Source organism: Mya arenaria, chromosome 3, assembly GCF_026914265.1.
Source record: "Mya arenaria isolate MELC-2E11 chromosome 3, ASM2691426v1".
Lineage (NCBI taxonomy): Eukaryota > Metazoa > Mollusca > Bivalvia > Myida > Myidae > Mya > Mya arenaria.
Genome location: NC_069124.1, coordinates 17,309,822 through 17,327,140, shown reverse-complemented (window position 1 = coordinate 17,327,140; position 17,319 = coordinate 17,309,822). Strand labels below are relative to the sequence as shown.

Sequence of the window (17,319 nt, the reverse complement as noted above, 5' to 3'; positions counted from 1 at the left end):
GGTCGGATCTGGCTGGTTTTCGAAAGGAACTGAGCTCTAATGGATATCTAGATACTGTACAAGTTTCATCGAGGTACAATCAAAACTGAAGACTGTATCGTATTCACAAGCTAGTGTTTACACAATAGCATTTTTATATACTATCAAGGGCCATAATCTAGGCATGCATGGGCAAATCTGGCTGGTTTTCGAAAGGAACCGAGCTCTAATGGATATCTAGATACTGTACAAGTTTCATCGAGATACAATCAAAACTGAAGACTGTATCGTGTTCACAACCAATTGTTTACAGACGCACGGACGAACATACTACGTACACATTACCCTCGCATAAGCTCTTCTGGCCTTTGGCCAGTAGAGCTAAAAAACCACTACATTCACTGAATGCAGGTTGTCTCCCTTAGACAATAATTTTTACTTGACAACAACAGCAATTTCAATAATCTTGATGTCCATAATCCAGGATTGCATGGACTGATCTGGCTGGTTTAAGGAAGGAACCAAGCTATCATGGATATCAAACTACTGTTAAAGTTTGATGAAGATAGTATCAATACTGAAGACTTTATAGCATTCACAATCAATAGTTTACAGACACACACACTGTAAGGTAGATGCACAGGTGATGGACACCGCCCCATGGCTTAAGCACTTATGGTCTTGGAAACTACCTGTATTTTATATAGTATAATACATATGAACCACACATTTTTTTAATCCCCCAACCTTATCATGAGTAATTGTCCAGACACTGTATTTTTGCAAATTCTAAGTTGAAAAGAAACCATAACTCACAAATAAGTGGATGTAACCAACATCAAACTTGACCTGTATTTTATTATATTAAACATGTGTACGTATAATGATTCCAATAAGTCAATTCTTTAATAAATTATTATGTAGTATTTTTTTGAAAATTCCAAGTTGAAATGGGACCTCAATTCCTTCAAAACATTGGTCCAACTTGACACTCATTCTTATTCTGGTGTACCAACAGACAAGCCCACTCCTATATACCCTGCCAAACTTTGTTTGGCGGGGGTATAGTAATAATAATTTTTACTTACCCATGTTTATAAAACACCCCGAAGTACAGATCACCACTCTTATAAATGTCATCTGGAAAATGTAACCAAACTTGTATTTCTGTTATACATTTAGTAATGTTAAAATGTTTCCTATTTGTATAACATATAAACATTTTTTCACAAACATAGCTTTATATATCAAAACCTACTAAAGTTAACACTTCTAACAAAAGCACTTTAAGGGAATATCAATGCTCTACTGTTTCCATTTTTCTATCAAAAAGAAGAAAAACTCAACAGTTATTCAAGCCTAATGTAATATGAAACTCTTATCAAATCAAATACGCCAAGAATTCCTATGCCTACATATTTCGTCAAAGTAGAACGGGTCTCTGCCGGGTAAGGAGCAGTTTAGACGAGCCTTCTGGAATGACAGCCACTTCTTTTTGGACATGTAGCCGCCTCCAAGGTCATTCTGGAAAATAATCATATTTAGTCTCAAAGATCACCGGTCATTCTTGGAAATAATTAAATAATCCTAGGTGGTTCCAGAAAATAATCATAGGTCATTCTGGGAAATATTCATCGGCCGTTGTCAAAATAATTGTCATATTTTTAAATCTATCCAATATTGAATTGGAAAACATCATGAATTACATATAAATGGCAACAAAGAGAAATAGGTATAATAATTAATGTGACATAAGCAGAACAAGAGATGTTTGTCATTATGCCCCCCCTGAGCGCCATGTTGTCAGGATTATATGGACAATTGAATGAAATATGCATGGACCGAAATGACAGCTGTTTTGTTGCTGTTTTAAGATTATGACCATTAAAGTGTGAGGATAAAGTGTGATATGACCATCATGACCTTTGACTCTATGAACTCAAAATCCAGAGTCATCAGCTGGTCACCTGAAACCTAAATGTCAAGTTTGAGGGCCATGGATGCAGGCATTGTCAAGTTATCACAAGACAAGTTTTTTTCGTTCAAGGTCACTGTGACCTTGACCTTTGACCCAATGACCCCTTAAATCATAAGGGGTCATCTACAAGTCAGATGCAACTCCAATTCAAGTTTGAAGGCCATGGGTTCAGGCATTGTTGAGTTATCACTCGGACAACCTTTACCATTCAAGATCACTGTGACCTTGACCTTTGGCTCTATGAATCCTAAAATCAATAAGGGTGATCTACTGGTCAGGCTTAACATCCATGTCAAATTTAATGATCAAAGGTTCAGGCATTGTTAAGATATCAGTGGGGGAAGATTTGATAACTTTTTGCGTTAAAGGTTACTGTGACATTGACCTTGGCCTGATGACCCCCAAAGTCGATACGGGTCATCTACTGGGCAGGCCCAACCTTCATGTCAAGTTTGATGACCATAGGTCCAAGAATTGTCGAGTTTGCTTTCAAGGTCACTGTGACCTTGACCTTTGACCCCTAAAATCAATAGGGTCATCTACTGGTCAGGCCCAACCTCCATGTCAAGTTTGAGGGCCATGGGTGCAGGCATTGTTGAGTTATCACTTGGACAACCTTCTATCATTCAAGGTCACTGTGACCTTGACCTTTGGCCCAATGACCCCTAAAATTAATAGGGACAATCTTCTGGCCAGACTCAACCTCCAAAGCAAGTTTGAGGGCCATGGGTGCAGCCATTGTCAAGTTATCACTCGGATAACCTTTAACCATTCCAGGTCACTGTGACCTTGACCTTTGGCCCAATGACCCCTTAAATCAATAGGGACCATCTTCTGGCCAGGCCCAACCTCCAAGTCAAGTTTGAGGGCCATGGGTGCAGCCATTGTCAAGTTATCACTCAGACAACCTTTTACCATTCCAGGTCACTGTGACCTTGACCTTTGGCCAGATGACCCCCAAAACCATAGGGGTCATCTCCTGGTCAGGCCAATTCTCCAAGTCAAGTTTGAGGGCCATGGGTGCAGGCATTGTTGAGTTATCAATCAGACAACCTTTTACCATTCAAGGTCACTGTGACCTTGACCTTTGGCCCAATGACCCCCAAAAACAATAGGGGTCATCGACTGGTCAGGCCCAACCTCCAAGTCAAGTTTGAGGGCCATGGGTGCAGGCATTGTTGAGTTATCACTCGAACAACCTTTTACCATTCAAGGTCACTGTGACCTTGACCTTTTACCCATTGAGCCCAAAAAACAATAGGGGTCAGCTACTTGTCAGGCCCAACCTCCAAGTCAAGTTTGAGGGCCATGGGTGCAGGCATTGTCACGTTATCACTCGGACAACCTTTTACCATTCAAGGTCACTGTGACCTTGACCTTTAGCCTGATGATCCCCCAAAACAATAGGGGTCATCTACTGGTCAGGCCCAACCTCCATGTCAAGTTTGAGGGCCATGGGTGCAGGCATTGTTGAGTTATCACGCGGACAAGCTTAAAAAAAAAATTACCATTAAAGGTCACTGTGACCTTGACCTTTGACCCGATGACCCCCAAAATCAATAGGGTTCATCTACTGGTCAGGCCCTTCATGTGAAGTTTGATGACCATACGTCCAGGAATCGTTGAGTTATCACTCTGACAAGCTTTGGCCTACCGACGGACCGACCGACCGACCGACATGCCTGTGCAAAGCAATATACCCCTCTTCTTCGAAGGGGGGCATAAAAATTACATTATTGCTTCCTGTTACAGAAAATAGAACTGCTGCATCCATGGAGTTATAAATGTTGAAGGCCACAAGTATGTCAAGGTTAATAATTATTGCTTTTTCTTTTCATTTCTTTTTAACAAGAGGCCCATAAGGGCCTATACTCTACTTGCATGGCTCTTGACATCATTTTCAATCCAGAGCATGTATGTATGGGTAATAGGCAACACACATATAGTTCACGTTTTGTGTTTGGGTGACCTGAAAACATTGCACGTTCAACATTTGAGGACAGAAAGTGTTGTAAGCAGATTAGTTGCATGAATTTTTTTAATATGTGCCAAGTAAAGGTCAACTGACAAAAAACAAATGATTTCAAAACTGTACTCATGGTCAAAATTTCATTTCTGTAGCTTTAAAAATTAAAAAGAAGGCCCAAAGGGGTGGGGCCAGCTGGCCCAAGGGGCATAATTTAACTGTTTTGATTGACAGTCATCATATGATGCTCCACAAGAGATATCATAGTATGAGTCTGTGGTTTGAAACAAGAAGATTTTGAAAATATTTCTAAAATAGGTCTCTAGGAAACTTGTGACCCCCTGGGCAGTGCCAGTTTTGACCCCAGGAGCATAATTTGAACAACCATGGAAGCAGACCACTAAATTGTGCCTTATTCAAAATAGCAAATGTCTGCATAGCTGGTTCAGACAAAAAGATTTTCAAACATTCCCAATTTAAATATACCAAACCGGTGAACCCTGGGGGATGGCCAGTAATGACCCCAGGGGCATAATTTGAACAAACATTCACCAGCAATTGTGCTTAGATGGATGCACGAACATACAAAAAGATTTTCAAACATTTTCCAATTGAAGTATACCAAACCAGGGATGTAATTGACCTGGCAGCTGGAGGGCTGAAACATTTTCGGCCATGGGTTTATGGGGCGCTCTTAGGGTCAAAAGTGCGTTTTGTGGGCTCTCCTGACTTTAAATTTAAAGCTAACTGGAATATTAACTTAACCAACTGAAAGCAACCAAAAGATTTTTTCAGGTAAAAAAATACAAAAAAAAATAAAAATTGAGGTGTGTGTGTGTGTGTGGGGGGGGGGGGGGGGTGTCTCTGGGGCCAATAGATCCGCGGAATCAGAATTCCGCGAATTCGTGGACAAATCACATCCCTGTAAATCTGTGAACCCTTGGGCATGGCCAGTTATGACCCCAGGGCATAATTTGAACAAACATTCACAACCAATTTTGTTTAGATGAATGCGCAAACTACAGACACTTTGGCAATTAGAGCTAAACAAGAGGACCATGATGGAACTAAATCGCTCACCTGAGTAAGAGCTTAACCTTTGTTATCAATATAGTCATTTTAAAATCTGTCCATATAAGAGAAAGTCACAGCGCGAACACAACAGCCTATATTTTCCTTCAGGTTGCCATGGCAACCAGAGTTCTCCATGGAATTAATTTCTTTGAACAATTTAAAAAAAAACACCAACCACGGATCATTCCTATGAAGTTTCATCAAAATTGTCCAGGCGGTTTAGGAAAAGAAGATGATTATAACCTATTGTTGACATTTTCCTTTAGGTTGCCATGGCAACCAGAGTTCAGCATGGAATTAATTTCTTTGAACAATTTTGAAAAAGCACCAACCAAGGATCATTCCTATGAAGTTTCATCAAAATTGTCCAAGCGGTTTAGGAGAAGAAGATGATTATAACCAATTGTTGACGACGGACGCCGGACGCCAGACCACAGACGCCGGACATAGACCGATCACAAAAGCTCACCTTGAGCACTTTGTGCTCAGGTGAGCTAAAAATGGCCTTTGGCTTTTCAACAAGAACATTGCAGAGTAATTCACAAAATCAACTGCAGAACCAAAAAGCAAGTTGTATCCCTTTAATCCTAGACTTGACTGTACATGTAAACTTGGCTAAAAATAGACTTCGCTCATTTAGACTAGGCTAAATCTAGGTTAGCTTAAAATAGCATTTTTTTTAAACTTTTAAGGCCCATAATCTAGGCATGCATGGGCGGATCGAAAGGAACCAAGCTGTAATGGATATCTAAATACTGTACAAGTTTTATCGAGATACAATCAAAACTGAAGAGTGTATCGTGTTCACAAGCAATTGTTAGCGGACGCACGCACGGATGTACATACGGCGTACACATTACCATTGCATAAGCTCTTCTGGCCTTGGCTAGTAGAGCTAATAATGCTTAACACTAAGAATATTTATAACTATTGCCGCTGGTTGTATTTTGTATATCTTGGAATGGTAAACAAACATACGGTCGCACAACAGTAACATCAGCAATGCTTTATTTATATTGTGGCCAAATTTCTTACCTTGTTGCCACAACTTAGTAACATAAGGCCACAACTTATTAACATGTTGCCACAACTCAGTTACATGGGGCCACAACATATTAACTTGTCGCCACAACTTATTAACATAAGGTCACAACTTATTAACATAAGGTCACAACTTAGTAACATGAGGTCACAACTTAGTAACATGAGGTCACAACTTAGTAACATGAGGTCACAACTTACTCACAACATAGTAACATTAGCCACAACTTATTTATTTGTCGCCACAACTTAGTAACATGAGGTTACAACTTATTAACTTGTCGTCACAACTTTGTAACATGAGGTCACAACTTAGTAACTTAATTAAGGCCACAACTTATTAAATCATGGCCCAAGACTACCCAATTGTCTCTGGCAAAAACATGCTCTAAAATTATTGTGAATAACTTGAACAGGCTTTGAGTTATCGCCAATTTTTATGTTTTTGCACAATGACACAGATGATGATAATGGCTATCAAAATAACTTTGTAAAACAGTTGAGCTAAAAATTAGTACCTTGCAGACTTTAGCCACACGAGCATAGTTCTTTTTCTGGTTGTTTTCCGTGTACTCGAGGGCCGTTTCTCGGAAGAACGTGAAGACTTCATTCCCCTCATCAAATGAACCAACAAACTGTGGCACTAGAAATTAAGACCAATCAAGTTTCTCTAATGTTTGCAGGCTTAGTGTAAGAAAGTTGCCACACAAATTGGAAATAAAAGGCATTGCACTAAGAGACCTCAATTTATAAATTCACAAAATATTTTCATTACTTATTAAATGAATTTGATGTCTATGAAAAGAATGGATGTAAATGAATGAAAGAGAGTTTAATTTCCATTTTTCGATGCAAATATTTAATAGTGTAAATGATCACCCAATTGAATTTTCTGAAAAAAAAGCAATGAAACCAAATAAAAGGCTGGGCCATGAAGTATACTACAAGCAATGTGCCAAAAAAATATTTACGAATGTCCCTAGTTGGAGTTTTAGAAAGTCAAGTGATGCCATTCAAGATGAAGTAGATTTTATGGAGAAAGAAATCTTGCCGAACGTATGAATGCCCATGCCATAATGATGGAGGATTGAAGATGACAGATGACAGATGGCATAATCAACATTCAGGTTTTATATTCTTTCATAGCCCAAGACTGACATTGTACATACATGATACTACTAAAAGTATTTCATAAATTATATATATAGTATTCTATCAAGTATTCTAAAAAACATTAACAATAAATTCAGTATCTATATGATAGATTGTATCAAAATTAACTTATAAAAATATTACAAAGTTCCATTATGAAGTGATGCGGAGGTTGCAAACACTTGACATCCAGAATGCTACATGAAGTTATGGTCATTTTTGTGAATCTCTCTTTTCACATTTTCAGGCCATTCAGCTCAATTTTTTTATTCACATTTGCACTTAAGGCTTTTCTCAACATACAAGTGTTAACCAAGGCGCACATGCGTACCTGACACATGTAGGGTCACTTTGAGCAACACTCCACACATCTGAGTGACCTAATAGGGAGAACAATTTTGTTCTGGCTATTGCATCGATGAATTTAACTTATAACTCGTAAACAAACCATTATTTAGATGACAGAGGACTTGACACTAGCACCACAGAACATAAGCCAAAGCCCATCTTTTTCAGTCAAAAAAGTAGCATTAATAAATATTAGGCAAAGCTCATCTTCTTCAGTCGAAAAAAAACCATAAATAACAATGAGGCCATAGCTCATCTTTTTCAGTCAAAAAAGTAGCATAAATGACAATTGGGCCAAAGCTCATCTTTTTCAGTCAAAAAAGTAGCATAAATGACAATTGGGCCAAAGCTCATCTTTTTCAGTCAAAAAAGTAGCAAAAATGACAATTGGGCCAAAGCTCATCTTTTTCAGTCAAAAAAGTAGCATAAATGACAATTGGGCCATAGCTCATCTTTTTCAGTCAAAAAAGTAGCATAAATGACAATGAGGCCATAGCTCATCTTTTTCAGTCAAAAAAGTAGCATAAATAACAATGAGGCCATAGCTCATCTTTTTCAGTCAAAAAAGTAGCATAAATGACAATTGGGCCATAGCTCATCTTTTTCAGTCAAAAAAGTAGCATAAATGACAATGAGGCCATAGCTCATCTTTTTCAGTCAAAAAAGTAGCATAAATAACAATGAGGCCATAGCTCATCTTTTTCAGTCAAAAAAGTAGCATAAATGACAATTGGGCCAAAGCTCATCTTTTTCAGTCAAAAAAGTAGCATAAATGACAATTGGGCCAAAGCTCATCTTTTTCAGTCAAAAAAGTAGCATAAATGACAATTGGGCCAAAGCTCATCTTTTTCAGTAGAAAAAATAGCATAAATGACAATTGGCCCAAAACTAAATTTTTTCAGTAGAAAAAGTAGCATAAATGACAATTTGGCCAAAGCTCATCTTTTTCAGTAGAAAAAGTAGCATAAATGACAATTATTTAGCTGGATTATGAGCATTGCTATAAATGTGTGCTTCACCTATGGCAACATGTATACCAAGTTTCATTCCAATAATATTAATATGATTTTAAGTTTTGGACAGAGTTAATGTTTTTGCGTGCAGAATCACAACAATGACACAAAGTCTATGCGAAGCCCTGTATGAACCCTTCTTTGAAAAACAGACAAGCTTAAAAGCAGACAACATGTACATCAACTGCTCAACAAGGTGTTCCACAACCTCCCTTGTTATATAAGATAGCATATTGTTTTACATTGGTTATTATTAATGACATGTGTACATTAGTTGTTTAACATGTATACATTCAATTTAATATCTACATTGTATATGAAACAATATGAATACTATCATCAGTATATCATCTTTAAAAGAAAGACGATCCCCACCCCACCCCCCCACCGACTCCCCAACCAATTTTATATAGGCAACTAAATCCCTCCATACATGTTGTCTTTGCCATTTTTGAAGGTTATTTACCATATATATAACAACAGTCTTAAAATTTTGCCTCTTTTTACAGTTTACAACATTTTTTCAGACAACAAATATCAAATAGTATATATGTATATACATAGTAGGTCGGGATTTTGATGCGAGGGGGAGGAGAGATATACACTTATAATAATTATGCTAACAAGTCCTTAAGTTACAATATCATAAACATGTTACAGTTGAAATCTGTTGGCTCATTATCCCCGGGGACTGGCCAAAATATTCGTGAATATTAAGCCAAGCAGGAATGCTTACAAAGAGTAAAACAAAATCCGTCCTTTAAATCCAGTTCGAGCAAAGCGATATTGAGCCAACTGGTTTTGACTGTATATAAGCTATATCAATTTATTATATACCAGGTAAATTTCAAACTTCTATGAACAAAACAAAAAAGATGCTTCACTCGATTCATATTGTGCTACCCAATTCCTGTAATAAGTGTTTTAATAAAAATGAAATGATTATTTGATTTTGAGTTTTAGTAAATTAAACAAAAGTCATCAAATAAAACACCATTTTATTCAACAAGTTCAGAAAATTTGTAAGAAATTAGTTATCCTGGATGAGCTGAATAAATTTGTGTATTATATGATGTTAACTGTCCAATTCCTTTTATCAAAAGTATTTTTCTGGTAATAAAATAAAACAGAAAAATATGTGATGTTTAAATTAAACTATAAACAAGGTGATTAACATGTGATATTGAAATATTCCGGAATAGATTAATAAGGGTTAAGATTGAGGGCATCTTCTGAATCAACAATCATATCATTATAACTATCACTTTGTAAAACTGTATGTAGTAAAATCATTTATTTCAAAACAAAATTGTGGTGCATATATTAGTCATGTGACACACAGTGTGTTTGAATTTGCAGATAATATTTTAAAGGGGTTAGACACAAGTTGGTTTAAAAATCGGCAAATACCGTATTTCCTCAAAACAAGCCAAGAACTGTCAATGTGAGGTAGTAGGAGGTTGATATATAATACATAACTTTACCCCGTTGAAAATAGCGCATAATGATTTCCCAGTTTAAATCATATCTGTTTAAGAGTACAGATAAATATACCGACGCTATTTTTAAACTAACTGGAATTTACATGGTAGACAACCCTAGTAAATTTTGAGTTGGCAAAAACTGCGAAAGATGCATGAGGCGTAAGCAATGTGATAAATCAGCAGGTAAGATTTGAGAGTTGTACAGAACAATGACAATTTTATGTAACTTTTTGACAATTTTCATTTTTTCTTGCAATTGTATCACGAGGTGTCTAGCCCCTTTAAGAAGTAACTGTTATGTGACCTTTACGTAACTTTTAAAATTAATGATCTAAGGATAATTTGTAGAACATATGTTTGTAGATAAGAAGAGCCCAAGGTCATTAACTCTCACAATCAAACAGACAAAAGCATGGGATTTGATAAGCAGAAAAAAATGCACCATACAAAGTAAAAATTGTAACACAGCAGTTATTTCTAACAAATAAATATATTAATTGCTAGACTTTCATCCAAAACATTTTTTCAAATGGGGGGCGAGAGTTGATATTTTATTTTTCTAAGATTTCCTTTTTAACATGTGAAGTTATACATCAACATCTTAGGTATGAATAAACACAGTTCCCGGACAGTACCGGATAGATATGCAAATATGGAGCTTAGTTCAACATTTTTGCATTAATAAATTTTAAGGGGTGTCAGAAAAAAGAGGGGACAGGCGATGAAAATTTAGCAATTAATTTATAGTCACTTCCATCCTATACATACGGTTGTTTTTAGCTAAAAATGGAAGTCAATAACACGTTATTGTTTACTTACTTGCTTCATTATGTTTGATAATAAAGATTCTATTCTATTATTTCGAAAAGCAAAACTACAACCAAAGACTTGCACAGTTTCAGTGCATTTACCATCAGTTATTGGTAACAGGTTATTTTTATTAATTTCATTTCTTTCCCTATATATTATCTACAAGCAGCCAGTTTTCAGTAAAGCAATTATAAGTTGTATCTTTCTTTGCCTAATGACAAAATACAATGCATCCAACCTTGACCACGGGACTATAAGTATGACCTGCAAGTCACTCTGATCATAAATGATAAAGGTATCCCTTTTTTAATTAAGCACATACGAGTCTTGTTTCCTCGGCAGAAACCAATGCTGGTGTCCATTTGCCTAATCAGACATAAAAGGCCTATTCTTCAATCTTCTTGGGCCAAAAAAGCTTGTTTCCAATATTGTATAGCTATGATTTTTAAATATTCCTCTTCCAATTATAAAACAAATAATAATGAAAATAATGGTTCACAAGACAAGTGAATTAAAAACATGCACTTTTTAAAGCATTTTTTTTGCGTTAAAAGGGCATTTTTGCTGCATTGAAATGACTTTAATGAACTTTAAAAAGTTTTTTTTTCTGCATTAAAAGTGCATTTTTTCTTATTCTAGATTTTAAGCAAATTTTGTTCAGCATTTTAAGAGTGTTTTGGATTAATGCACATTTTTTTTGTGAAGGGATATTCTGTTTATAGTCTGTCTTCTGGTAAACATTTTACAAAGTACTTTAGTTGTCGTAAAAATATCTACAGATTATTGTATGAAAATATATTACAACAGTAAAATCACAAAATTTTGTTCATTCTTAAAAGAAAAAAACACACTTTATAACCACATGCTTATTGTATTTCTTTACCTTTTATCAAAACTTGTTTACCAACATCAGATGAAGATGAAGCAGCATTGAGATTTTATGACACATTTTGAGCATGGTTCCCTTTTGAAACATTAGACACTCTCTTGAATATTATAGCGACAAACAAACAAATATATATGCATGGGGCTTAAAGTCTAACACTTGGCATCGCAAGTAACCTCTTACACTTACAGTTCAGCCATTTTGTATCCTCCATGTCTGTACTTTTCTCAGAGTAGGTTACGCCATCCACTGCGTAACTTGGTCGGTAAAATATTGGCGAGTTTTTTATGAAGTCTGTGAACGTCCCAAAATACGGAACTGTGGCGTTCCCTGGGTTACCATTATCTGGAAAACAAACTCAATTTTTTTTATTTTGGATGACGTGGCCATTATGAAATAACGTCAATATATAATTTTGCTATGGAAAAAGTATAATAACTTTCAACATTACATCATATAGATACCATTGTAAATTGTGCTCGTTATACACCGAGGTTTTATGTTTTTAATGCTATAAATCATCAAATAAGTATTTATCACAAAAATACTGTAAACATCATACTACTTTTCGTCATCATTCAATAAGAAGTTCATAAAACTAGTATACTTAATTTGATAAAAATCGCCAAGGCTTGTTTTTATCAATTCTCGAAAACTGGTTTGATAAATTTCATGTTGAATATGCACTATAATATATAATATATTTATCCATGTCAAGAATAAGAATATGAACAGCTTGAAACAAACAAGACTTTAAATATAAATTTTCTCTTTGTTTTCTACAGTTAAGTTGTCCGATACTATACATACAAATCATAAACAAGAGGCCCATGAGTGCCAGTAATGTTCTAATTAAAGCATGTTTTGCTTTGTCATTTACTTTGTCTAATTATAGCATGTTTTGCTTTGTCATTTACTTTGTACATATGGGTTATACAGGTAGGTACATTACTGATAGTTCACTAAGCTCAAAACTTACGGTTTTTATTGTCAATTCATGGCATTTGGAAAACTGCATTTTCAACATGAGGACAGAAAATGTAGTAAGCAGGCAAGATGGATATTAAAAATAGATTAATATGTATGTGTGACTAAACAGAAATGATGATTTGACAATTAGTATTTTCCAACACTTTAATGAGTAAATACGAGGCTGTTACAATGAGCAAAACTGTATGGTTTATATCTTTGCCATCTTTGGTCACTGCAACATTATACAATCAAGTAAAGGAAGTATTACATATTTTAAACTGTATAATTATGGTTAATAAATTGAGACTCTATTGGTTACAGAAATGTTCATTTTAAGAACTATAATCCACTCATGCATGGGCGGATATGACAGTACAATAAAAACTGAAGACTTAAACACTTTAACATGGTCACAGTTTTTGGGTGGACCCACGGACAGCGTGTATAAAGCTCTTCTCACCTTTGGACAGTAGAAGGGCCAGTAGAGCTAGCAAACTAATAATATAGTGATGTTTAAAACAATTTAGGTTTTGGCTGGCTGCCTCTGATTACTAATTGAACTGTTGAATTGACTTAACTTGACTATAAATATGTGGTAGGTGACTGTTGTCGAGTAAATCAGCATTATGAATCAATCTTTAACAACTCGTTTTAGACTGTAAAGTTTCTGTTTAGTTTCAGACAAAAACTTATGCTGCTACATAGCAGTAAACATGTAGATGTCACAGGTGTCGATAGCAGTAAAGACGTGAGCTTACATAGATGTTGATTACTTTAAAGCAATTAATTCCATGTTCAGATGTAAAGCAAAGACAGACTACGGCAACCTGAACTTACCTTTTTCTCAGTTTTTTTTACTAGCATGGTATTCATCAAACATTTTTAGTCCTTTCCTAACTTAAATCATTTTCCTATGTTTAGTTTCTGACTGGTCATAAGATTTTTAATATCTTTATCTTTATTTAATTTATATACTTTCATGTTAAAAAGTCTGCTAACTTTTTTAAATTTTGCTATAAAAATATGTGGAAAATCAACTTAAGTATGCATTAAGATATTTTATGAATACCGGCCCAGAGCAGTAAAGAAACACTTCAATATAGGCCAATATGCTCAATATAACAAACAAGAGTTGTCACAGAGACAGCACGCTCGACTATTCCGCCGCTTTTTGGTGTATGGATCGAAAATGTTTGGCGAAACATGCATGGATCACTGTTAGATTAGATTTCAATGCAATACATGATGTGCTGAGATATTTATATAAATTGAAATGGAAAATATTTCAGTTGGTACGCAAACTTTAACGTAAATTCCAAGTCGAAAAAGGGTCATAATTTTGTCAAAATGCTTGATAGAGTTACCTCCTCCTGTGTACAGGTTGGAGGCATGATGGTGAACAAGCGTGCAAAGTTTCAAAGCCAGATGTCAATGGACTTTGAAAATATTTGAGGTGGTACGCAAACTTTAACGTAAATTCTAAGTAGAAAAAGAGGCATATTTTTGTCAAATTGCTTGATTGATAGAGTTACCTCCTCATGTGTACAGTTTGGGGGCATGATTGTGAGCAAGTGTGCAAAGTTTCCAAGCCATATGTCAATGGACTTTGAAAATATTTGAGGTGGTACGCAAACTTAAACACAAGTGGTTACACCGACGCTCGGGTGACTAGGATAGCTCTCCTTATTCTTCGAATAGTCGAGCTAAAAACAAAATGTCAATGTATGCATTAATAAACAATTAAACTGCAAAATTGATTCTTAAATTCTGTGCATCAAGGCAATAAGAAAATGCCCCGACTCAAGCTTGCAAAAGCATCTGGAAAAGTTGCAAACTCACAACCTCACAACACCTGTACCATAAAAAAGTCTTAATGATACAGTTGTAGTCTGAAATGCCATCTTTAAGATTATACCCAGCACTCCATATGTTTGATTGTTTTTTAAAATGTTAAATGGTCTACAATTTTTAAATGATGAAATCATATCTTGATAATTTACCTATTTCAAACATTGAGTTTATCTTTATTTTATACTAAATACCCAGACCGCTTTCCGGGATTTTGTGAAAAGTAACTATCCATGGCTTCAAGTCAGTCATGCTGGTGCTTGGCATCAAAACTGTTTGACAAGTCCTGCCATAAGAAGTGAAGAATTTTGCGAGGAGGGCTCTTGCTTATTTTATAGGGAAAACTACCACTTTCTCCCTGCAATGGCGTCTTCACAAAATGTTTTTTATTTGTATTAAGGTATTGAAGTTATAAAGTTAATAAATCTAAGTAATGTGAGGCTGTCTTCATAGACAAACAAGATGGCAGCTAATATAGGAAAAATGAGAAATATGGATTTTATCATTTATTTAAAAATATTATATTTAAAGCTGCACTCTCAAAGATTTACCCTTTTTACAACTTTTTTCTTTTCTCTTGGAATGAGAAATTTTTGCGTAAATATCTGCAAACCTGTGATAAAAGACTGCTGACAAAAGATCAGATCGCAGATTTTTATATTTCCGTTCGAAAATGAATGGTTTATGGCTAAAAGTGTTACTTACGGTTTAAGAAAAATGCATATACATCAATTTTTGAACTTAAGACAGAAAAATCTGCGATGTAATGTTTTGTCAGCAGTCTTATAAGACTGGTTTACATGGATTTTCGCATAAATTGACTTGTTCAAAGACCAAAAATAAAACAGTTGTCAAAACTTTCAACCTGTGAGAGTGCAGCTTTAAGATATTTAGAAATAAAGAAAGAAAATCCATATAACAACTTATTTTGGCTGCCATCTTGGCTGCCATTTATTTCTAGCAAGTTCCTCAATGATAGCAGTCGGTCATCATTTTGATAAATTACCATATTTGCCTTTCCATAATTAAAATGCAATTCTTTTAGGTATAGACGCCATCACGGTTATGAGGAAATGTGGCATAAAATGACCACACTTTTTCGACCACTAGCTTGTTACCTATGAGAATAGACGTAGCGTTGTCCCAGGGATCGTAGGGACACATGCCAAGACCTCGTCCTGATGCTTCAGCCTCATCAAAGGAGGTTTCCTGTAATCAATGACCTTAAAAGTTAACATTTATATGAATTCAATAATACATTAGCCATGAAAGTCACTATTAAGGTGGTGTTTTTTATATCGCAATAATAGCGACTCGTTTGCTCCCTATGGTGTCCTACAGAAGTTCAAATATAAACTTATTTATTTTATAAAAAATGTTAAACAAGCTGTAACAGCCTTATATTAATCACTCTCATTGGCATAAAGAGAGAGGTTTGGCTTGTGTTACACAAAACAAAACCAATGTCACCCTTAGCAGGGGGAAATGATTAAAGAAAGCCAAATTATCCATGAAATATCCTCATAATTTTATAATGTCGATTGATTATCTTTAAAGCTGCACAGATTGACCATTTTAACAACTTCTTATTTTTTTTTCTTGGAAAGAGCAATTTTTTTGCTGAGATAAAAACCTATGTGATATTTGAACACCTAGGGTCTTTTGACATCTTTGACCTTTTTAATTCTTCTTTGTCTCAGAATCAGCTGATCCTTGCATTTTTCTTTAAGATTTACCCAAAAATGGGCTCATTCAAAGACAAAGGAAAAAAAAGTTGTCAAAACAATGAATCAGTGAGAGTGCAGCTTTAAAATGTGTACACCTTTTTCAATAATTTTTTTGCTATTTTGTGCAATTATACTTACGTTTAGCGTGTACGTTGTAGGAGAAAAAGCACCAGTGCCACAAACAAACAATTTGCCTTCATCCTTCTCCATGATCACTCTGATATGGTTTTGACAGTCAGGATTCTACAATACAAGGACAGGTTAAATTGATATGACTCTGACAGTCAGGTTATTTCAAAACAGGGAGCGGTTAAATCAATATGATTCCAACAGTCAGGTTTTTCAAATACAGGGACAGGTAAAATCAATATCATTCTGACAGTAAGGTTTCTACAATACAGGGACAGGTAAAATCAATATATTTCCGACAGTCACTCTTCTAAAATACAGGTACAGGATAAATCGATACGACTCTGACAGTCAGGTTTCTCATAAACAGGGACAGTTTAAATCGATATGATTCCAACAGTCAGGTTTCTCATATACAGGGACGGTTTAAATCAATATGATTCAAACAGACAGGTTTCACAAAAACAGGGCTGGTAAAGTTGATATGATTCCAACAGTCGGGTTTCACAAAAACAGGGACAGTTTAAATCGAAATGATTCCAACAGTCAGGTTTCTCATAAACAGGGACAGTTTAAATCGGTATGATTCCAACAGTCGGGTTTCTCATAAACAGGGACAGTTTAAATTGATATGATTCCAACAGTCGGGTTTCACAAAAACAGGGACAGTTTAAATCGATATGATTCCAACAGTCGAGTTTCTCAAAAACAGGGACAGTTTAAATCGAAATGATTCCAACAGTCAGGTTTCTCATAAACAGGGACAGTTTAAATCGATATGATTCCAACAGTCGGGTTTCTCATAAACAGGGACAGTTTAAATCGATATGATTCCAACAGTCGGGTTTCACAAAAACAGGGACAGTTTAAATTGATATGATTCCAACAGTCAGGTTTCTCATAAACAGGGAC

At 35.5% G+C, this 17,319-nt stretch overlaps 1 protein-coding gene across 9 annotated transcripts in view; it reads right to left on the bottom strand.

The window, feature by feature from the left end:
• LOC128226495 (semaphorin-2A-like) overlaps positions 1 to 17,319 on the bottom strand; it is an 84,298-nt gene that overhangs the window by 14,928 nt on the left and 52,051 nt on the right. For 8 of the 9 annotated variants that reach the window (XM_052936394.1, XM_052936391.1, XM_052936392.1 and 5 more), the window contains 7 exons: positions 16,417 to 16,521; positions 15,670 to 15,760; positions 11,921 to 12,076; positions 10,804 to 10,815; positions 6,557 to 6,681; positions 1,395 to 1,503; positions 1,068 to 1,119 (listed from right to left, as the gene is read on the bottom strand). In XM_052936394.1, the coding sequence (XP_052792354.1) occupies positions 1,068 to 1,119; positions 1,395 to 1,503; positions 6,557 to 6,681; positions 10,804 to 10,815; positions 11,921 to 12,076; positions 15,670 to 15,760; positions 16,417 to 16,521 (650 nt within the window). The remainder of the gene's footprint in view (positions 1 to 1,067; positions 1,120 to 1,394; positions 1,504 to 6,556; positions 6,682 to 10,803; positions 10,816 to 11,920; positions 12,077 to 15,669; positions 15,761 to 16,416; positions 16,522 to 17,319) is intronic. The other variant, XM_052936399.1, reaches the window with a different exon arrangement.